The 23,951-nt window shown below is 37.4% G+C and overlaps 2 protein-coding genes and 1 long non-coding RNA gene across 3 annotated transcripts; 1 reads left to right on the top strand and 2 right to left on the bottom strand.

The window, feature by feature from the left end:
* Nucleotides 1–234: 234 nt before the first annotated feature.
* LOC130934894 (uncharacterized) lies at nucleotides 235–1,977 on the bottom strand. Its single transcript, XM_057864417.1, has 3 exons — nucleotides 1,655–1,977; nucleotides 1,021–1,546; nucleotides 235–915 (listed from the first exon to the last, which is right to left on the bottom strand). Exons 1-3 carry the CDS (start codon nucleotides 1,975–1,977, stop codon nucleotides 235–237), a joined length of 1,530 nt encoding a protein of 509 aa, XP_057720400.1.
* A 5,248-nt stretch (nucleotides 1,978–7,225) lies between these two features.
* Nucleotides 7,226–9,008, top strand: LOC130932774 (U-box domain-containing protein 30-like). Its single transcript, XM_057862188.1, has one exon. It carries the CDS (start codon nucleotides 7,535–7,537, stop codon nucleotides 8,861–8,863), a length of 1,329 nt encoding a protein of 442 aa, XP_057718171.1. The 5' UTR covers nucleotides 7,226–7,534; the 3' UTR covers nucleotides 8,864–9,008.
* Nucleotides 9,009–14,545: 5,537 nt separating this feature from the next.
* LOC130935847 (uncharacterized) lies at nucleotides 14,546–15,601 on the bottom strand. Its single transcript, XR_009067971.1, has 2 exons — nucleotides 15,234–15,601; nucleotides 14,546–14,987 (listed from the first exon to the last, which is right to left on the bottom strand). It is a non-coding gene; the product is annotated as an uncharacterized LOC130935847 (long non-coding RNA).
* Nucleotides 15,602–23,951: the final 8,350 nt, after the last annotated feature.

The raw sequence follows: 23,951 nt of genomic DNA on the forward strand, positions 1-23,951 counted from the left end.
TGTAGTTGCTCGTTACAACGGTAGTTGATGACCTCCCGGGGTGATCAGTCCCGGGACGGGTGTCGTTGCTAGTCACGACAAGATGATTTATCTGAAAAACGGAGGTAAAATAGAATGGAGAATTTGCACAAGTGTATCTTATTCGGTATCCACATAAAAGACTTGAAAGTTACTATGAAGTTCAAATGGCAAATTAACTACTTAGCTAGATTAGCCGGCAGGTCGCTGCGTCCTCTAGGAGTAGAATCTTCTAAGGTTGTCCGCGTTCCATGTTCTCGGGACCTCCTTGCCATCGAGCCTTTCTAACTTAAAGGCCCCTTTTCCCATCACTTTCTTGATTCTATATGGGCCTTCCCAGTTGGCCGCTAGCTTGCCTTCTCCTGGGGTCGGCAGGCCGATATCATTTCGCCTCAGGACGAGGTCGTTTGGCCCAAATTCCCTCTTGAGCACTTTGGTGTTGTAGCGGAGCGCCACTCTTTGTTTTAGCGTCGTTTCTGTCAAGTGGGCCATTTCTCGGGCTTCCTCTATCAGGTCCTTTTCTACAGTTTCCTCTACTCCTTTCAAAAGCAATCGCGGGCTTGGTTCACCGATCTCCACGGGTATTACTGCATCCACCCCGTACGTTAGTCGGAAAGGGGTTTCCTTGGTGGAGGATTGCTCGGTTGTTCGATAAGACCAGAGGACCGATGCCAGCTCGTCGGCCCAAGCACCCTTTTTGTTGTCCAACCTCTTCTTTAGCCCTGAAAGGATAACCTTGTTGGCGGACTCCACTTGTCCGTTCGTCCGAGGGTGTTCTATCGAAGAGAACCTCTGCCTTATACCTAGGCCGTTGAGAAATTCTGTGAACTTTTTGTCAGCAAATTGTGTGCCGTTGTCCGAGATGACGACTTCTGGTATCCCGAACCGTGTTATCACCTGCCTCCACATGAATTTTCTGCAATTGGCTGAGGATATGCTAGCCAATGGTTCGGCTTCTATCCATTTGGTATAGTAATCAATTGCCACTATGAGATATTTGACCTGCCCAGGGCCGACAGGGAAGGGCCCTAAGAGGTCGATTCCCCACTGAGCGAATGGCCGGGAGGTCGTCAGCAAGCTCAACTCGTTTGCCGGTGCCTTGGCAAAGTTGGCGTTCTGTTGGCACTTTATGCACTTTTTGACAAACTCTTTGGAATCTGCCATCATTGACGGCCAGTAGTACCCAGCTCGGATCAACTTCCTCGCTAGGGCTTTTCCTCCGATGTGGTGCCCACAGCAGCCCTCGTGGACTTCCCTGAGGACATAGTCCGTTTGGTCGGGGTGTAGGCACTTCAGTAGGGGCTGGCTGAGCCCTTTTCTGAACAGCTGTCCTTGGATGACGGCGTATTTGGCCGCTTCTCTCCTTAATTTTACCGCATCCTTTTCGTCACCAGGGACTTGGCCGTGTTCTAGGTAGTTGGTGATGGGGTCTAGCCATGAAGGACTTAGGGTTGTTATGTGTAGTGCAATTGCAGGTTCCCTTGTCATGCCTTGGATGAGAGACCGGTTTCCCTCCCCTGGCTTCGTGCTGGCTAATTTTGATAGGAGGTCTGCTCGTGTGTTCCTTTCTCTGGGTACATGCTGGACCGTGACCTCGTCGAACTTTTGGCTCAAGCTTTTGACCTTTTTCAAGTACTTCTGTAACAAGGGGTCCTTGGCTTGATAGTTGCCGTTTACTTGGGAAGTGACGACTTGGGAATCGCTGCATACTTCCAGCCTTTTTGCGCCGACCTCTGTTGCTAGGGTCAAGCCTCCTATGAGGGCTTCGTACTCTGCTTGGTTGTTCGAGATGGGGAACTCGAATCTGACCGATTGTTCGTATACAACCCCGTTTGGACTTTCTAGGATGATCCCGGCTCCTCCGAAGGTCTGGTTGGAGGCTCCGTCCACATGGAGCTTCCACCGTGTACCCATGTCTTCGCCTGGGTCTCCTGTTACTTCAACCAAAAAATCCGCCATCGCCTGCGCCTTGATGGCTTGCCGGGGCTCATACCGTATGTCATATTGAGAGAGTTCGATGGACCAAGTCATCATTCTTCCCGCCAGGTCGGGTTTTTGGAGAACTTGTCGGATCCCTTGGTCCGTTTTGACGACCACTTGGTGACTTTGGAAGTACTGTTTTAACCTTCTCGAGGAAGTTAGGAGTGCTAGGGCTAGCTTTTCCAACTTGCTATATCTTAACTCTGCTCCTTGCAGGGCCCTGCTTATGAAGTAGACTGGTTGTTGGGTCCTCCCGTCCTCCCGCACTAGTACTGCGGCCAGGGCTTCGCTTGTTATAGCGAGGTATAGGTACAGTGGTTCCCCGTCCCTTGGCTTCCCGAGAACGGGAGGTGCCGCTAGGATTTCCTTGAAGTGTTGAAAGGCTTCTTCGCACGCGGGTGTCCACTCAAACGCCATCCCTTTCTTCATGAGGTTGAAGAATGGCAGGGCATTTGTCGCCGATGCCCCGAGAAACCGGGAAAGTGATGTCAATCGCCCTGCCAACCTCTGGACGTCCTTGACACAGCCCGGGCTCTTCATCTGAAGTATTGCCTGGCATTTCTCCGGGTTGGCTTCTACCCCTCTCTGAGTTATCATAAATCCCAGGAACTTGCCGGCTTCCATGGCGAAGGCGCACTTGAGGGGGTTCAGCCTCATACCATGTTGACGGAGGGACGCAAACACACTTGCCAGGTCGTTTAGGAGGTCGTCAGGTCGTGTTGTTTTTGCCAGGATGTCGTCCACGTAAACTTCGACCGTTTTCCCTATGAGGTCGTGGAATATCCTGTTCATCAGCCTTTGATATGTCGCCCCTGCATTTTTCAAGCCAAACGGCATTACCTTGTAGCAGAAAGTTCCTCCTGGCGTTATGAACGCCGTTTTGTCTTCGTCTGGTCGGTGCATCGGTATCTGATTGTAACCGGAGTAGGCGTCCATGAAACTCAGATACCGGTACCCCGCCGCAGCGTCGACGAGTGCATCTATATTGGGGAGGGGGAAGCAATCTTTGGGGCATGCTTTGTTAAGGTCAGAGTAGTCCACGCACATTCTCCACCTGCCATTGTGCTTTTTCACCAGCACCACGTTTGAGAGCCACGTCGTGTAATCCACTTCTCGTATAAAGCCTGCTTCTAGGAGGCCGGCCGTTTGCTTGGCTACCTCCTCTGCCCTTTCCGCCGACATTTTTCTTCTCCGTTGAGCAACTGGGCGGGCTTCTGGCTTGACGGCTAGGTGATGAGAGATGATTTGTGGATCTATGCCCGGCATGTCGGCTGGTGTCCATGCGAACAAGTCCCTGTTGGCCCTTATCATTTCAATCAAAGGCTCCTTCAGCTCATGTGGGAGATTCTTGTTAACGAATGTGAACTTTTCCCCTTCGTCACCGATGCTAAATTTCTCCAGGTCCCCTTCTGGTTCCGGCCTCGGCTTGTCCTCTACTCTGGCATCAAGGTCGGCTAGGAATACGCCGGATGCTTCTTTGGACTTCTTTCTGAGGGAAAGGCTGGCGTTGTCACAAGCGACCGCCGTCTCGAGGTCTCCTCTTATGGTCCCTATGGATCCATCATCGGTGACAAACTTCATAACCAGCAGCTTGGTATTGATTATAGCTTCAAAATCATTGATTGTTTTTCTTCCCAAGATGATGTTGTAGGCTGTGGAGTCTCGGAGGATTACGAACTCGGCCATTGCCGATCTTCGGCCTTGCACCTGTCCAACCGAGATTGGTAGGGAAATGACTCCGTCTGGTTTGATGAAGTGGTCGCCTAACCCGATAACCCCGTGCTGGTGAGTCGTTAGGTCGGCATCTTTCAGCCCCAGTGCGTCGAACACATTGCGGAACATGATGTTTGAATCGGCTCCTGTGTCGACAAGGATCCGTTTGACGAGGCCGGTTCCCACTCTGGCCGTTATGACCACGGGAGGGTTTTCCGGGGCGTCGCTGAACCATTGGTCTTCTGGGCCAAAAGAAATGGACGGAGGTTTTTTGGTACACTGCATCGGTGGAGATGAGATCGCCAGAACCTTGGCGTCTTTCTTGTGTGCCGACCGGGACTTTGGTGCAGTGTTTTTTGCCGTTACCACGTTTATTACGGTGAGGCCGTGGTCTCCGTCTTCGGGCTCCTGTCGCCGCTTGGTCGAGCGTGTCTTGCCTTCCTCGTCTTGATCACGATAGCGTCTTCTAGGCTCCCTGATGAGATGGGAGAACGCTGCTAGCTTTCCTTCCCTTATCGCTTGTTCTAATGCATCCTTCAGGTCGAAACAGTCCTGTGTTTGGTGGCCATATCCCTTATGGTAATCGCAATAAAGGTTCTTGTTTCCACCCGTGCGGTCCTTGAGTGGTCGGGGCTTCGGAAGAATTCCCTTTTCAGCTATTTGTTGATAGACTTCCACGATGGGGAGGGTGAGCGGAGTGTAGTTAGTAAACTTCCCGACTCGAGGAAACGGCCTAGGTGCTTTGTTTGACGCCTCCTCCCTAGCCTTTTCTTTTGCTCTCTCCCCGTCGCCACCGGACTGACGAGCCTGGCCGTAACCGGACTGCCGCTTATTGGCAGCCACTACTCGGCTGACTTCCTCGTCGTTTATGTACTCTTTGGCCACCGTTTGGATTTCGTGCATCGTCCAAACCGGCTTCGTAGTAAGGTGTTTTCGGAAGTTCTCGTTGAGGAGGCCGTTCGTCAGGCAGAGACTGGCCACCGAGTCAGTTAAGCCGTCGATTTCCAAGCATTCGTCGTTGAACCGATCTAAGTACCTCCTGGTCGGCTCTCCCTGTCTCTGGGTTACCCCGAGAAGGTTGATAGGATGCTTGGCCTTTGCTATTCGCGTTGTAAATTGAGCCAGGAATACGCGGCTGATGTCTGAGAAATTGTAGATGGAACCTTGGGGGAGGCCGTTAAACCATCTGATCGCTGGTCCTGCTAGGGTCACCGGGAAGGCGCGGCATCTTACTTCGTCGCCTACTCCTTCTAGATTCATCCTGGCCTCAAAGGCCGTGAGGTGTTCTAGGGGGTCTTGGGTTCCGTCGTACCTCATGTCCGTTGGCTTGTCGAAGTGTTTCGGCAGCCGGACCTCAAGGATAGATCGGTGGAACGAGGTGGCGCCCATTATCACAGGTTGTCGTGTTCTTCCGTCTTCGCGTCCTCTTGTCGCTCGATGGGTCGGCCTGCCGCGGGAGTAGATAATTGTGTCATTTCGTCTCCTCACTATGGGTGACTCCTCCCGCGAGCTCTCCGCTTCAGTCCGCGGGCGGCTTCGGCGAGAGTCTTCCTCCTCGCTCCTGGGAGACGGGGTGTAGCTCGGATCGGTAGACCGTCCGTCCCGCTCCCGGTCGGCAAGCTGTCGCTCCAGGTTCTGGACTCTGTGGCGTAGCTCTTGCATTATTATGGCGCTATCGCCGCCCGTTCCTCCGAAGGGTCGTGTCCTCGTGTGTCGATGGGGGGACCTACGCCGCCCCCCTTGCGAGGCGACGGAGGCTGCCCCCTCCGCTCCGGCAGCCCGGCCTTGGTCGCCGGGACCCAGTACAACTTCCATTTAGACTTCCCCACAGACGGCGCCAATGTTAGTTCGTCGGTTTCCGAACGGGTCGAGAGAACAGAAGATGCAAGGGTGGATAGGTGAGGGTGTCTTAGTCCTAGTCGCACTGATTGTGGGTCTGCCGAGCTAACGAGCACTTGGGCTAGTGAACGGACGAGGGGGGGTGCCACCTGCAAAGACACTCCGACGCTCAAGTCAGTAATGTGCAGGCGGGCAGAATTTTGGGGTGAGAGAATGTGACGTACCTCGGGGGAAGAGCCAATCTTCCCCTTATATACATGTCAGTAGTTGGCCCCTCATGGGACAGGCCCATATTCCCAAGGACGCTGTCCTGCAGCCGCGTGTGAGCTGTACAGGACGCGTGTCCGGGTCGGTCGGGGGGCGCGTGTCCGGGTCGGGTATTGCTTGGGTCGGGTCGGCCCGTGTTGAGCATTTTTGGGCTGGACCGTAACAAAATTTTTGTTTCATATAAATCTATTTATTTATTCAAAAAATAAAAATTCAGGATCTAGAAAGAGAGTGTTTTTTTTTTTCCCAAAAAATTTTAAATACAATTGTGAATCTTAATTTTTTGTTTTGATGGAATCCACTTACCTTTTTGACTATCTGTCCCAGGTTGCGTCTTCAAGTTCAAGATTGTCCCTTTTTGGGGCCACAAGGTCCCACATAAAAAGTATTATTAACCCTTTTCTTTCCATTTCCATTCAATAAAAAGAAAATAAAAAATTGAAAATCTGTGACACTGACTCAAAAGCTCAATAGCTGCACGTGTGTTGCAGGGTCATGCTAAACTAGTAGCCAATCACTTCTGAAAACAACTCTTATTTTCCCTCAATAATCTTTAATAATCTAATTTTGAATATGGGTGATGGTTTCATAAACCCAGCATTAGACTTAATTACGTTATAATTTAGGTTATTGCAATTCACCATCCAACATCTTACATTTACAATTTGAAAATAACTTGAAACTAAGTATATACGTGTCTTTTAACATAAATTTCTTATATTTTCTACCGTTATAAAAAATTTAAATAAATAAAGCATTCATATTTTATATCTTTATTTTATTAGTATGAAGTATGAACACAATCTATATGGTTACTAATTGTTTTCTTTTCGTAATAGATGACTCCACTTAAAAATTTCTACCCTTATCAAGTTTCTTGTTACTTTCTCTCTCTATATATAAAAAATAATTCCTAACAATTATCTAAAATACAAAAAAATTCTCAATAAAAAAAATTTGTCAATTTAATTAGCACTTGAAGAATAAATTAACCGATTAATATATCACGTAAATATATTTCATTAATTCAAAACAAAAAATCTAACCAATTTTAATTAAAAATCAAACACAAAAAAGATTGTTTAATAAAAATTTTGTGATCATTCAAAAAATTAGAATAATTTATCAAAATAAATAAAATAATTTATAATATTATCAGAATATATATTTTATAAAATGAATAGCAAAATATATTTTTTTCGTAAACTATGTAAATCTCGACAAGATACCACGGTTATTTACCCATGATATTCATGTTCTGGACCACCATAGCGTCCCAAGGCTCTCACTCAGTTTTCTTCTTTGTTGAAAGTTGAAACCTTTTTGTTCTGTTCTATTCTCTTTTGCTTATCATATTTTCTTTTTTGAGGGAGCTTCAATATCAAGCGTTAGAGGGCGAAAAAGAAAATGCACCCTTCAATCATGTCTTTGATGATGAATCAGCAAGGTGCCACTTTTTGACCATTGAAAAAAAAAAAAAAAAGAAAAAGCAACTTTGATTATCTCTGTAGCCTTTTTTTTCCTCTTCTTTTATTCTCTCTTTTCCAGACCACACGCTTCTTCATCTTCTAATTGGAAATCTTCTCTTCATTGTTCAACGAAAATTTTATTCCTTGGAAGTGTTCTTGAGCTTCCATTTCAGCAATTCCATTCTCAAGTTTGCCTTTTTTGGCGAATACAACAGAAACGGATACTTGCCTATTAGGTGTTTGCTAAAATGCCACAGTATCAACCATCTAAAGAAACTTCAAAGCTTGATGCTTTTTTGGGTCTAGATAATAAGGCCCTGTTGAAAGTTGCTGAGAAATTGGAGCTGAAGGTGATGATTGAGGAAATGGAATCTTCAACAAGCATTGATGATGTTCCTGCAGTGTTCATTTGTCCAATTTCACTTGAGCCAATGCAAGAGCCAGTGACACTTTCAACTGGCCAAACCTATGAAAGATCCAACATCGTCAAATGGTTCTCACTTGGCCACAGAACTTGCCCCATAACAATGCAAGAGCTTTGGGATGATGATGATGGTGGTAATTCTCTCACACCAAACAACACTCTCAGCCACTTGATCCTCACTTGGTTCTCTCACAAGTACATAGCCACGAAGAAGAAATTGGAGGATGTTCAAGGTAGGGTTTCGGAACTCTTGGACACACTCAAGAAGGTTAAGGGTCAAGCTAGAGTTAGAGCTCTTAAGGAACTTCACAAACTTGTTGAATCTCATGTTGAAGCAAGGAAGTCAGTGCTGGAGAATAATGGGGTTGCTTTGGTTTCTTCACTTTTGGGTCCATTTACTTCACATGCTGTTGGGTCAGAAGCAATTGGGATAATTGTGAATTTTGATTTGAGTTCTGAGTTGAAGAGGGATTTGGTGAATCCAGCTAAGGTGTCATTGTTGGTTGATATCATGAATGAGGGAACAATTGAGACCAAGATGAATTGTGCAAAGTTGATTCAAATTCTGCTGATGGAAGGTAAAAACGACATCCAAAATTATGAGATTGTTTCAAGTTTGAGTCTTTTGGTTGGGTTATTGAGGCTAATTAGGGATAAGAAACACCCAAATGGGGTCTTAATTGGTCTCAAATTACTCAAATCTATATGTTCATCATATGAATCAGTTAGAAGCTCAGTGGTAAGCATAGGAACAATTCCTCAATTGATTGAGTTTTTACCAAATTGGAACAATGAGTGCTTAGAGATAGCACTCTATGTTCTTGAGTTGTTGTCAACAATTCCAGAGGGTATTTTAGCATTGAAGCAGTGTCCAAAGATTGTTCCAAATGTGGTGAAGTTGTTGATGAGAGTCTCAGAGAATTGCACACAATTTGCATTGTCAATATTGTTGGCTATTTACAAGATTGCCCCTGAAGAATGTGCATCACAGGCAGTGGAAGCTGGTTTGGCACCAAAGCTGTTGCTAGTGATTCAGAGTGGATGCAATCCAGTGTTGAAGCAGATGTCTTCTGAGTTCTTGAAAATGTGCAGTTTGAATTACTCTGCTAATATCTTGATTTCAAAGTGTATGCTTACCACAACAATACAATGAAAAATAAAATAGAAATTTGTTCATAGCTTCATGTAATTGTTCATATCTTTTTGAAATTTAGATTTCTTTGGTCTTTGCTTATTCTTGTTAAACTTAGAGCAATTTTAATCTATGGTGTATAATATAACTAGTTTTGTGTAGTTTGAATTACTCTACTAATTTAGTAATATATTGATTTCAATTGTATGCTTACCACAATACACCTAACTATTGTTCATATCTTTTTGATATTCAGATTTCTTTTTCTACCTATTGTTATTAAGCTAGAGCAATTTTAATCTATGGTGTAGTTTGAATTCTCAATATCTAAATGTCTGCTTATCACAACAATACAATGATTTTAAAAAAAGAGAAATGCTTTAATAGCTCATATACACCCAACTATTGTTCATAGCTTTTTTAAACTCAGATTTCTTCCATTTTATTTTTACACATTTTTATTAATCTTAAAGAAACTTTAATCTAGTTGGAATTGAAATCAGCAGGATACTAGCTGTCATTGATTCCAATATTCAAACCGGTCAATTCAGCAGATAATGTTGTGTCTTGTGTGGCTTTGAGGGAAAAAAATAAAAAAAATAAACTAAATAAGATGATGGGAATCTGAGTTGTGACATTATAGAAAAATAATATTTTAGTGCCCCACTTTAATCTTATCCATGGTGGTGGTAATTACTTAATGGTCAATTCATTTGAATTTGTTTTTATAACAATTGCAATAAAAATTTCAATGTTAGTTTCCTGCACTGTGCAACCCGAACTATACAGTGTTTAATGTTGTGAAGATTCCTAGTTAGTTCTCCCTTTAATCTTTTCCTTAAACATCATTTATGTTTAAATATGGAAGAACCTAAGGATTTTTCTTAAAGGTCTCAAATCCGGGCACACTAGTCCGTTTTATTTTTTTATTAGTAGAATTTTCTGATAAAGGCAAAATAAGAACATACTCATAAAATTCGTGTAACAAAAGAGAAATTAAAGAATTAAGCTCTTAGAAAATAGAAAGGAAAGAAATTTAGAATAGAATCATGAATATTTCACAATTGGATATTATTTTTGGTTAAATTGCCTCAAACATTACAAGGAATTTATTTTCAAGAAAATCAACTGAAAATTTATAAATACAAATAATAAGAGACACATGACTAATAAGTCCAAAGATTTAGACACTTAACAAATAAAGATATATCTTATTTTATTGAAGATGGATGAGGCCAAAGGTCACAAGCATATCCTTTTTTTCATATTACACTTTAATACTTTAATTATTTATAAAAAAATATAAAATAATAATAACTTTAATATGTAGGCTAGAGTTTTTTATAATAATAATAATAATAATAATAATAATAATAATAATAATAATAATAATATTTGTCCTTTGGAGAAAAGGTAAATGGTCATGGTGAAAGAATCTGGATGAGGTGGGTTTAGGTTTGGTCAAAATCTGGAGACTGTTGTTATGTCTCTCCATTTATTTGAATAGAATTTATGGCAATCAATTCACGCATATTTCAAATTTGAAACAATAATGTGTCACCTTCCTTAATAGGTTTGAGAGTGACAGGGCCACTGAACCAAACTCAAATTTTTCATTCCAATTTCCAACTAATTCTAACCAGAGTCTCTTATTTTATGGTTGTGAACTTTATATTTATAGGTTGTGTACAATAATTAATCACCTTATAATTTCTCTTATACAGGAAATTCATACATATATAATAAGAGAGAACTGGATTTCTTTTTCACACCAAAGTTGATATATTCACTTAGATCTTATTTAAATATTTTAAGGATAGAGAAAGTGACTGAATAATAAACAAATGAAATTCACAATTTAATTAATCCATTAAAAATAGAATTATAATGTTTAAATAGACATTAATATTTTTTATATTGAATTTGTAGTTATGTAATAAAAAAAATCAATTAAATATTCGTTAATATATACGGTTATATTAAAATTTTTAACTTTAGAAAACATAAAGTGGTTTTGAAAAATATTTTTATAAGTATTCTTAAACCCTATCTTTGTAAAACTAAAAATAATAAGTATATATATATTTTTTTATTACCAAACATAAAGAGATAAGGCACTTGGTATTTTAAGTTTTGAATTTTAAAATGAATTAAGGCGAATTATATGATTTTTTTTGGGGGGGGGGGGGGGGTAATTTGTCATATATCGTTAACTCCACTCAAATACTATTAAGAGTTTTTCCTACCCACTCATAGAATAATAGATGGCGAGTTAGTTACTAATGCACATCATATTTAACATCAAATATAATATCATAACTCCATGCAAAGGAAAAGCATTAATCACATGGTGGTTAGTGATTAATCACACATTATAGATGTCTAGACCTCTCATATATATATATAATTTTATAACTTCATTTGATCATTTAAATTGTGATAGTGACACCACGCAGGCACACACATCAGATGGATGCTATTATCATTTATAAGTCCTGAATTAATTTTGAATACTTGGTGAAGATAATAGACTCCATAGTGTTTGGTTGTTTGGGTGAGTAGCGGTTTGGATGGAGTCGGGTCTACAGCAATTGATTATGAGAGGGAATTTGGATCTAAATGCAAACTCTATACAGAAAAAAGTTGTTTGAGTCATCAGTGGGTCGTCGAGTGAGATTACCTTTAAAAATACTTTAATGCTAAAGTCAGTGTTTATACAATACAATGGCTAATTAAGATAAAATGTGAGATATTTTTGGAGAAGAATAAGTCCCTTCTTATTGTGTTTGGATAGATCTTTTATTTTGGTAGGTCCTTTATCTTAGGTACGTCTACTTGAAAGCTTCCGCTAGTTGTTTAAATCTTCTCAACAGGATATAAAGTGGCACGTAAATCACCTCTAGATACGGGTTGAGTACCCAGCGAGTTGATGATCTGTAAACGGACTCATAATTTTTATTGGATTGAGCCGAAACACATAAAAAATATGTTCATATGCAATTATAAATGAATCAAATCAATGATTTATGCAAAATAATAATAGTAATAATGGAAAAGAATTTGTCGATTTCTTTGTCCTTATAAAGTTTTGCTTTTTTTTTTAAGATAAGACAAAAAATTAGTATAGTCCGCATCGATTATTTGCTAGGTAGAGAACTAGAGTTAGAGTTAATTTCTTTTTTTTTTTTGGGTACAGCTATTTTTAGTTTGAGACAAGTTTTTCTCTATGTTTAAGATTTGGGCCGAGTCCCTATTGAAATAAATATATGCAACCCAAAATAGTTTAGAATACATAGCCCCATTTTCTAATGAGAAGGTTTTTTTTTTTTTCATTTGGCAATTATAAGAAGTTAGTAGGATAAGGCTTGGCTTTATTCACTTTTCATGGTTATGCAAGAAAAAATCCAAAAAAAAAAAAAGAAGAAGAAGGGGAAACTATTGGTGTGATAATTAACTAATTAACTAATTAGAAACCAAATTTGGTTAATTTAATAATAGTTAACTCATTAGCCTGTTTAAAGAAGTATTAGAAATTTAAATTTCACTTTATATATAATAATTTATTGGCCAACGACAAATCTTTAAATGGAAGCACCTATTTATACTTTGAGTTGTTATTGATCAGACTCGGCACAACTTGGAACAAGTCTTCCAACATTGGAGTAGACAAAAATAATCAGCTACTATTCACAAGTTGAAGTTAAGCAGCAATAATTATTTAAAAAAATAAAATATATAAAAAAATATTCTAAAAGACGATTAGAATTAAGTTAATTATTAAAAATGTTTCTATTTTACCAAAATTAGTAAGAATATTGATTTAGGTAATATTTAGATATAAGAACTAAAAGTAAAAAAATAAAAAAGAAACCACCATCCAAATATTTTGTTGAAAAATTAAAGGAAAAGAAAAACGATAGTACTACTTAGATTCCTCACATTTTTAAAATGAGTTTGATTTTTCCCAAGGGACAAAACATTATATGAAAGTGTTGACAAAATAATAGAGCCGTGTTTGACACTTCCCTTTACTTTTGTGCATCATCAGAGTTAGGTGTTGGACAAATGATAGTTACATTTGAGGGTTTGATTTTTTAAGATAGAAAACAAATTATGATGTTACATTTTGAAAATTCAGTAATCTATAATAGTAAACTTAATGCTATTATAATGTTAATCACGAGAACCACTAATTGTTGTCTCATAACTGTTGACTTTGTTTGACTCCAAAACCATGGATTTTAGTGTCTAATTCTCTCTCTCTTGTGGTCACTCACCAGTCACCAACTTTGGTCTTATTAGCACTTGATTAGTATTAGTATAGTACTAGTGCAGTAGTGCTTAATTAACATTTTTTAAAATTAATTGCTAAACTACTGTAGATTGAAAAGAAGTGATTGTTTTCACCTCTTTTGTTAATAAAATCTGATGAGTCATGAGTTTTATATTCATGAGAAGGACATTCGACATTGAATGGAGAGTTGTTATTATTATGTTTTTTTTAATAAAGTATTTTTTATATAAAAAATGTAAGTATCAACAATTTTAAAAATAAAGAGATATAAATTAATTCAAATGACTAAGGATTCGTTTGAAAAATTTTAAAAGTAATTTTTTAAAAATTTTTGACTTATAAAAAGTAGTAGTAGTATTAATATTTGGTGCAATTTTCAAAATTAAATTACAGATTTTTAAGAAACTATTTAGGAGTTTATAGAAAAATTTAAAAAAATGACTTCTCTCATAATATTTTTTTTTTAAAATGAGTATTTTTAGAACTAAAAATTCAAATACAAAATAACTTATTTATAAGCTACTTTTAATATAGTCATTTATTGTTTAAGTTACTTTTTTAAAAAGAGTTTAATTAAGCTGTTTACCCAAATTGAGCCTAATTCGATATATAGCTAGTATTAACAATATTTTGAATACTTATACTGATATTTAATGAATATCGAGTTAGTTTATATATTTTATGACTAAAATTATTGATGCTTAAATTTTTTACGATCAGAAATGATCTACTAATTGTGTATTGTAATATATTGTTTAGCTCTCGTTTTAGATTATTAGTGATTGTTCTAATATTTTTATGATATATAATCATTTAATTATATATATTTATTAACAGTTTATATGTAATTTTATAATATAGTATATGATTAATTAAAGTGTTTAATCTTGTGGAATGTTACTTCAGATTTGTTGTGGTTAGTGCTGAATGATTGATTATTGGTGCCTTTATTTGTTGCTTGCTTGAGAAGAAGGGTCTTGAAGCTTATGATTTAGTAGAATTATTATGCTCTTTCGACTGGTTAATTTAACGGTTTATTTACGTTTAAGTGTTTGTTTAGTTTTAATTTAAAGACATTTTCGTCAAGAGAAGCGAAAAATAGCGACAGTTTTTTAACAGTTTTGCGACGGTTTTTTAAAGGCCTTTTGATATGTAAAAGGAAAGTTTAACTCTCTAACTCCTTATATTTATTATTTAACCATTAAAAAAATAAAGTTAAAGAATCAATACTATAACAATCGAAATTCAGTTAATATACTATAGCAAATTGTTAAACAAAAATATAATCCAATATGAAACATACTAAGGATGAGTTTTATTGGTTTTGAATTTTGAATATTTTTTTAACTGAGTTTTAGATATTTTTTATTTTTAAAAGTTTTGATTTTTTGTTCACTTTAGTATGTTCCTTGTAGTAAAAACACAATCATCTGTTCTTCTATATATATATTATTTGCATATTCTTATAATAATAATAATAAGAATAATAATAACTAGAACAATACATACATTACATGTGGAAAATGAAAATCAAAACAAAATATATTTATCTATGAACAAGAGATCAGTATGTATAGATTTGTACCTGAATGACACACACAAATAACTATATATTTATATATAGATTCTTTTTACTCCCATTATTTATTCTTGTTTGATTGATATGATGATACTAGTTTATTTTAATTAAGGTTTTGGATGATGCTTCTGAGTGTAGATATAATCTGTATGAGCAACTAGGGTCCTTCTCATCAAGCATTCTTCATTGTCAGAAGTAGTTCCTTCATCACAACTCTTCTCATCTTCTTCCAAACCTTCCATTTTTGCTTCTTTAGTACCAACAATAATATCCTTCCATTCAAAACGAAATTAAAATTATTCTCACACCCCCAATAATTAATAATAAGAAAATAAATAAAGATCAATAATAATAACAATTTTCATAGTTTTAATTTTTTATAAAAGAATTAGAATATGCCTTCAGACTCAATAAATACTAGATATATAATAATTTATATATTTATTTCATAGTTTCAAAAATTGATAAGAGAATTGAGAAGGCATCTGAATTAATTAATTAATTAATTAATTAATTACCTTATTTAATGAAGAGAATCCATTGAGTGATGCAAAGTTAGGACGAGATGCATGGATTAAGCTGATGAAGCTAAGAAGAAGAACCAAGGTGATGAAGAAGGTGACCAATTTGTTGGACATGATGATGATGATGATGGAGTTCTATAATTTCTATGTTTTACTAATTGTAATGAGTAATCATAAGATTATTTATTATTGTTTTGTGTTGAGTGGGAGACTTAGAGTAGACTCATTTATACACATAGAAAAACAAATAAAAAAAATGAGGAGAATATAGATATAGTGTGTGAAAGCTAAGTGTAAAAGCCACAAAGGTTTCGTTTCAAAAGCAAAATTCTCATCATGTCTCAATTTTTGTGGACTTTTATTTTGCCAATGTTTGGACTTTTGAGCCTACCTACCAGTCAATTTCCATTAAGGAATTGAAAAGCACTTAAAATTTTTATCTTTTATATTTTTAAAGAAAATAAAAACAGTGAGATTTCCTTCTGGTAAAAACTCATGCTCTCATACTTCATTACGTCACCTATATAAAAGGAATGTTGTATGAGAAGTCAAAATTAAGTTTTTTTCTTTGGGCTAACAAATATTAGGAAACGTTTATACGATGTAAATTATTCTTTTATATCGGTTCGGTTTTGGTAATTTGGAATTGAATGGTCGTAGCAGATGATAAACGCGTGGCATCTTGGAATCAGCCAGAAGCTGCGACAACGACACGTCGCAGGTGTCAGGGAGGAGCTGGCATCACGTAAATGGCGAGAAATTAGGGTTTTGCCACGTGTCTCTAAGTCAGGTGGGACCATGCTTCTCCTACGATCAAATTTTTCGTAATCTGCGAGAAGACTTCTATAGAGACTGTAACGACCCAACTTCTAGTACGTTATGGCCATTGCTAACCGCCAGGCGCTATTACATAACTTTCTTTAGAGATTTTAGACCTTATATTAAATATATATATATATGAGCCTGTAGCGCTAGTCGAGATCACATGTCACATATATAGATATAACGAAATAGATAATAGTTAAATAGATAATATATACATTATGCAAAGAAAATACAAAAAACATAGTAATATCATACATATATGTCCGAAAGCTCATTTAGTACATCATGATTCACATTGGGTTACGTCATTGCTTATTTATGAAAATATTTACAGACTCTATCTTTATACTAACAGACCTCGACTCACAAGATTCACTCTAGTCTGGAACCATTCTAACTTGTTTACATATGTAATTACAAAGGCACTTAGTCCTCTAAAAGTCTATATAGAGCGAGTGCAAATATTGTTACTACTACTGCTATTATTATAACTACTGCTGGTCATCGATCTTGGATAGCTGAAGAAACACAGAAATACTGTGTGGAAGTAAGAAAAGTCGCTTTGATCCTCCGGTAATGCTACTGCTGCTTGCTAGTCCCAAGGTTGAAAACTCAAAGAAGATCTTGTTGGTTTGCATCTGCGGAATGGGAAAGTAAGGGGTGAAAACCTAAGCTTCCCAGCCAGGGTACATCACAAGAAAACCTAAGGGGTTCCGCAGCCTAAGTGTAAGACTTCGCTCAATTAGGTCAGTAAGTCACACAAACAAGTACAAGCACAAGTATATAGCAGAATAGTAACCATTAACCAAGCACGAAATATAAGAAGCAGAGACAAAATACAAACGCAGGTACAAGTAAGCAATCACAAACATAGAGAATGCAACAACCAAGTATGATGCATGCCTGGTCCTTTGCAGGCCATGAGCTCATGCGTCGGTTGACTACCCCGCAACCCGACGTTACCTAGGAACTAGTCCTAGATATGATTTCCTGATTGCGTCCGTTCGTGCATACGAGTTGACATGGTTAAGAATACCACCAGTTCGTGACACAAGCAATCGTCGCAAAGCTTGACGCCAAAATATACGCACAAAAGGAAAACAGATTTTTAGCAGTCAGTGGGTAATACCCGCCTCCAAACAACCTCAAGCACCTTGGGATTTACAATTTTTTTTTCGCGTCACATCTCAATGAAATTTATCTTTAAGGGACTTCTCTGCCCTTTTTTTGAAAACTTGTGCCCAGTCATTTCTTAAAATATCTCAGCCTTGTCACATATTTTACCATTTTGTTCATGGAATTTTTGTACATTTTCAATTTTATCCTTTCTATACATAACTTTGTTTTTTTTTCTAGTTTTTTTAGGTTTTTAGTGACGCTTTTACCACTAGTGTTATTACTTCACCATTTTATCATCATATTTTTTCCTAATATACCTTTTCTCCTTCATTGAGTTCATTGATTATTTTTAATTTGACTTTATGCCTAAAATTACTAATATGCCTCTAAGTACTCTAATTTTACCATCTAACCTGATTTATCGTCAAAATGTTATCGGGTTAATTCTAATATTTTTCTATGACCAAATTATCCATAATACTTTTAACTAATGACAATTCTACCTTAGGGACCTAAAAGATCATTTTTACTCTTTATTAATTTATTTACTTATTCTAGTTATCACTTTTTACTATTTTACTTCTAACTTTTACTAAAATTTTTATTTAGACTCAAAACTCTATTGTAATTATAATCTTGACCAATTAATTTATATACTTTACTAATTTATCTTTGATGACACTTAGTTCAAAATTTTATTTATGTTTTCATTAAATTACATTTTAACCCTCTTTTTTATCCAAAAATGACCATAACATCCTTCTTACGTTTACACCACTGTTCCATAGGATTAAAATAAGTTTTCTAACCTCTTTTTAACTCTTATACACGTGACTTTTATTATCATTTAGTGGCTGAATTTTCAGGAGTGCAATTTTTTATTTTTATCAAGGTTTTGAAAATGGGACCGGACTAGCCGGTTTAATCGGGTTAATCAGAAATCGATCACCTGGCCGATCCGGTTGACACCTAAAACCGTTCTACAAAAAATCGGTAAAAAATCGGTCGAAACCGATAGTTAACCGGTGAATCGGTCGAACCAATAGTTAACCGGTGAATCGGTTGAACCGGCCGGGTTTATAAAGGTTCTGGTTTTTATTGTTGCTTGAAACGGCATCGTTTTTTACGGAGAAAAAAGAAAAAGAAAACCCATACGAGCATACAGAAGGCTCCATCTCCCTTCACTTTCACAATTCACACAACCTAAACCCTATCAGAGAACTCAGACAAGAGCAACCCCCACCAATAGCTGCTTCTCACGGTAAGCACTCCTCAGCTCCTCCTCTCCTCGTTGACGCAACCAGCGTCGATCACCCCACCCACATCCCTCTGTCTCCGGTTCGTTTACTTCGTCTCTGTCGCTGGCTCGCCACCCAAATTGCCTCCCTGCTCGCCTCTTCGTTCTCTGCGGCGAGCGTCGCTGCATGCTTTTTCAATGTCGTCGGTAGTAAACTCCTCGACTCTAACCTGGTCGTTCTTCCCTGATTCGAGTTTCTAATTAGTAGAAGTAGCTAGCAAGTTTACAGCTCTCCCGATCTGAGATCCAGCGTTATCACGGCGGCCAGATCCGAGATCTACCTCTCCTTCTCGTTCACCCACTACTCCATCGATCTGTCTGCCAAGTACTGATTTTTGCTCATCTGCTTGTTTATTTTTTTTAATGCAGAGTTTAATTTTTGAATTCTTGCTGTTGTCAGTATGAGAAATCTTTTCTTTCTTGCTGTTGAAATTGAGGGACTTGGAGCTGAGCTAGCATGAGTTTTTGTGGAATCTTAATCTGGAAGAAGCGTTAGAAGCATGCATTTTTTGTAATTTCAGAGTAATTCTCATTGTATCTGAGTGTTTATTGTAGTTCTTGAAGTCTGCAGTGTTGAATCTTGGATTTGGTTGCTTTTGGAGGAAATGTTAGAGTTCAAGGGCATCCCTACGTAAGCTTGGAAAGAAGAACTTTTTTTCTGCATTTTGTGTCTTAAGACTTGTTCTGATGATGTTCTGTATCAATATTTGAGAGACAACTTGTATGCGCTGAGACTATCTATTGCTAAAAAGCGTGCACATAAGGGCAGAAACACAGCTGGTAGTGGTGCAATTTTGTTTTTGGCTGAAAGTGTTGCAAAAACATCGAAATTCAACCACTTTGAGCTCGAATCTTTCTAACTCCTTAGGTGTGCTCCATGAGTGCTTCAAGAGGAGTTCTCTATACATGGAGAAGAGTAAGAATTCATCATGGCTACTTTTTTAAAAAAATAGAAAAGAAAAAGAGGAAGAACAAGAGACTACCTAGCCAAAATTTTGGTATAAAGGCAAGAATTAGCGAAAATGGGCAAAAGTTTGTGTTTGTATGGTTTGAGTCCTTGAAGAACACATGAAGAACAATGGAAGAAGAGTTAAAATAGGGGCATGGGTGCAGAGAATATGTACAAGAATTTTCTCTCTTCCTCTCTCAAGAATTCGATCAAAAGAGTGTAAAAATGTGTAAAGTGTTATGTGAATTTTGTGGCCAGTGCTTCCTTAAAAAAAACTCAAAGTCTTTGTTGAATTTATGATAGTAAAAGTGGCTAAAAGTTTCGTGGTCAAGGGCTGGGCTTCAATGAATAAGGGGCGTAAAAATGAGGAAGCTTGGTCAGCGCTTGCTTGTCGAGCTTATCCATAGTTAACCGCAGTTAGTTACTCGATGTTAAAACACAGCAGAGAGGGGTGAAAGACTAAGATAGTCGCGGCCTAGAGGTTGAGAAAGAGATGCAAGTTACTTGGATGCCAAGTGAGAAGATTTGGGGTCTCTAGGAGTTGTTTGCGGAATACTAGTCAAAATTCGGTTCAAAGTAAATTTTACCGTGTGGTAAAATAATTAATGGCTACTATGTATTCTTAAGGGAGTAAATCATGAATGGATGGCTAAGATTTATTCTTAAATAAATAAATCATGAATGGATGGATAATATAAATCTTGAGGCACATTTAGTTGGGTAGAAATTATTTTGACTATTGATCCGAGGTTTTCGGTTACTAGAGTTTTTCTCGACACACGCAAAACTGTCACTAAAAGTGAACAACTCAAAAAGTCTCTAGTGAGAAAAATAAATCAACCGTAAGCTAATATTTATTATTTACTAGTCAAACTTGACTTAGGAGGATTAATTGCTCTCATAAAATTAATTTTAACCTTATTAATTGTCTTTTTCTATTTATTTTTTCATTTCTTTCTTTTCTTCTTTTTTTTTTATTTTTGTTTTTTTTATTATTGGACTAGTCTTATTATTTTTTGTTGAACCGTAGTTTAAAATTTCGCAAAATAAATTTTAAAATAGCAAAAAAAAATTATTTACCAAAAATTGAATTCTTACATAAACACACCAAATCATACACACTAGTTAAGTGGTTAAAGTGAATATATTATAAATTAAATTAAATTTAGCTAAATATACTACCACAAATAAAAAGCATGAGAATGTTGTATGCCTCTTCTCAAATAGCAGCCGGTTCACTCCTTTTGCCATCAAAAAGCCAATTGTTTCTAGATATCCAAATCCTCCATAGCACCATCGCAAGAAGACTTCGTTGCTTCTTATTAAAACTCTCTTGTTTTATCTTTACCTGCATCTCCCTCCACCAATTGCCAAAACTATCCTCTGCATCCACTCTATTTGGATTGTTGAACAAGAACCCCATGTGATTCCACACTTGCCGCGAGTAAATGCAATTAAGCAAACAGTGGGTCAAAGTCTCGTCTTCCATTTCGCATCTTGGGCAATCGCAGGGACAGCTTGAATGCGGGCGTGCAGTCGGTGCCTCACCGGAAAACCATTATGGAGAGCTTTCCAGGTAAAGACCTTAACTTTGGCTGGACAGTCAAGATCCCAAATCGAATTCCATAGATTTTTGTCTCCGAAAATTGGTGGAAGACTTTCGAGTGGCGGGTGAAAAAAATTGAAGCATACCTCATATCCTGACCTTACAGAGTAAGAACCCCCTTTTTCTCTGTACCAAATCAAGTTATCTTCTTCTTTAATGTTTATTTGAAGTATTTCCTGTGTAATTTCTGATGTGAAGTTGTTGGCTATAAGATGCTCATTCCAATTACCTTCCTCAGTGATGAGTTGAGAGACCCAAATTAAGCTTGGATTAGCCTCCTGATTCTGTCTCAGTGTCAACGATCCTTGTCTTCCAACCCAGCAATCTTCCCAAATCTTCACTGCTGATCTCTTCCCAATCTGCCAGAAAATCCCCTTTTCCAGAACCTTTCGCCCTTCTAATAGACTCCTCCAAACCCATGACGGATTGTATCCAATGTCAGCTTTTAGAAATGAAGAATATCTAAAATACCTGCTTCTGAATACTTTAGTAACTAGGGAATTTAGTCTGGTTATCAATCTTCATCCATGTTTTTCTAGCATGGCCAGATTAAAAGCTTTCAGATCCTTAAATCCTAATCCTCCTTAATTTTTTGGTCTATACAATGTGTCCCACTTAATCCATTGAAGTCTCATATTATAACACTATTCAGCCAATAGTTTCAATTTTCAAACCTTCCCCTAACGTTTTTCTAAAACAATATTTATTAAATTATTAAATAATTAACTTTTTTAGAAAAGATACTGTTTTTGTTTTTTTAATTATTAAAATTAAGAATGAAATTTCAACCCGTAACTTTTAAATAAGTATAAAAAAAATTATATTATTTAAACTATAACTCCTCGACTATTTTTTTAGTTTTTACATACATTAATTCTCTCTTTCTTTATTTTGTTGCCAATTAAAATGTATAGGCGAAGAAACCACCGTTTAAAACAAAAAATAATATCTGCATTACTCCGAATAATAATAATAATAATAATAATAATAATAATAATAATAATAATAATAATAATAAAGTGGTTTTTGCTTGGGCTTTTAAGCTGTGTTAGTGAAAGGCAATCAATCAATCCTTATCTTTTCTTTCTCTATCAATATCATATAAACAAAATTCAAACTTAGTCCCCATCTTACATGTGGATGCATTGTATGTTTAAAAGCAAGAAAAGTTGCATGGCCGAAAAACTTCACAAAGAGGATGGGTACACAAAATCCTCGAATTTGGAACTACTTTAGATTTACATCAATAATATTGATTTTCATCCAATCTATCATAAAGTCATCATTGTTATTTAGCTACATTGAAAAATAACTTTATGAATAGGGGTGTGACTATTTGTTGGATTTATGGTGTTTTTGTAACCCCAATTTACGCTTTTAAATGGTCATTAAATTGGGAAAATGGATTCTCTTCATTTTTTTTAATATTTGAGAGAATAAAGTATGATCTTTTATCTTTAATTTTATAAGTGGGATCAAAAATAAATAGGAGAGAGAGAGTAATAAAAGATAAAATTAAACACTGGACATCATCTAATTTTTTTTCACTAAAGAGGATCCACTCCCAACAGATTGAATACTCTACTTAAAAGTTTTAGAAGAAAAAAATCTAATTTTTATAAGTGTTTTTGAGTGTTTTTTTTTTCTTTTTCTTCTATAAATTAGTTTTAAAATTTGATTAGATCCATATATATATATATATATATATATATATATATATATATATATATATGTTACGGTAGGTAACCGGAGATTAGTCCAATGGATGGCGTTTGGCGGCCCAAGTGTATAGTGGAGGAGAACTCTAGGTTTATCCGCAACTCGGGAGGCTCCGTCCGACTTGTGCTCGCGTGTGAATGGGGGGTGGTACCTGCAAGGACACTCCGATGCCTAAGTTAGCAAGGGTGTAAGCAGGTCTTAGAGAGTATTGGACTTAGGAATACCTGAGGTGTGTCAGTGTACTTATAGTGGTGAGCCAATAACCACCGTTGGAGTAGTGCCGTATCTTTAGGATAATAACCGTCCCACTATCTTAGGGAGGTTAAGATATGGCTTTAGGAAGTGGTTAGATAGATTTTAGGGGCGGTTACTCATTTGAATGGGTGTTTACCTGCCAGCTAATCTCACAACCGACTTCTTCGTACCAAGTCGGGGTGGACACCGACCTCGTGAGTGGAGGTGGGTGCTTTGCTAGGCTTAATCCAATGGATCAGGCCTTTCGATTGGACCTGGGCCCTTAACATTGGGCCAGGGTATGAACAGTGCCCCTACTTGAGCCCAAATCTTTTTAAAGTTTGGGTTCAAGTATTTAACTCGGGTTCGTAGTCGACTTGTTTGAAAGAACACGGATCTTGGAAACCGACGTGATTTCCGCGACTTTTAGTTTCTGACAGTTACGTCAATTCAAGCGTCGTGTCCGTTGAGGGTTTATTTAGGGATTGAGGGCTTTGGTAACGGTGCAGTCGCATTAATGACTGCCTCGTTTTTACCATTATGCCCCTTAGCCTATTTATAAATACTTTCCCTCTCTTTCCATTTTCCGTTTCTGCGATCTTTCAAACTTCTTCTTATCTTGTTCGCGTTGCATCCTTGCGTTCGAAGACTTCTGTTCTTCTCCAACCTCCATTTTCGGATAAAGGTTAGTTCTGCTTTTCTCATGTCATTTTTGTTTGCATGTTTTGTTTGGCGAGTAGATAGGTTGACCCGTAGATTCTAGTTTCGAATCTTTCTTCTTTAGTGGCCTTGTTTTTGATTTTCTTTTTCTTTTTCCCTTTTGTAGGTTTTCTGCCACTTTTCTTTACATAAAAATGGCTTCTGTAGACATTCTTTCTCAGTGGGTTGACGATACGGTCCTTGGGGAGGAACCGTTGGTCGACGCTGAATTCATCACTCACCTCCGAACTCATCATAGGCTCT

This window comes from Arachis stenosperma, chromosome 6 (assembly GCF_014773155.1).
Source record: "Arachis stenosperma cultivar V10309 chromosome 6, arast.V10309.gnm1.PFL2, whole genome shotgun sequence".
Lineage (NCBI taxonomy): Eukaryota > Viridiplantae > Streptophyta > Magnoliopsida > Fabales > Fabaceae > Arachis > Arachis stenosperma.

Bases quoted from the DNA above. Each gene is read 5' to 3' on its own strand.
- LOC130934894 (XM_057864417.1), bottom strand. From the start codon at position 1,977: ATGGCGGATTTTTTGGTTGAAGTAACAGGAGACCCAGGCGAAGACATG. The intron at 1,547-1,654 runs GTACTTGAAAAA...AAAATTAGCCAG, and splicing joins AAGGACCCCTTGTTACAGAA to CACGAAGCCAGGGGAGGGAA. The intron at 916-1,020 runs GTCAAATATCTC...ATGTGGAGGCAG, and splicing joins TCCCTGTCGGCCCTGGGCAG to GTGATAACACGGTTCGGGAT.
- LOC130932774 (XM_057862188.1), top strand. From the start codon at position 7,535: ATGCCACAGTATCAACCATCTAAAGAAACTTCAAAGCTTGATGCTTTT.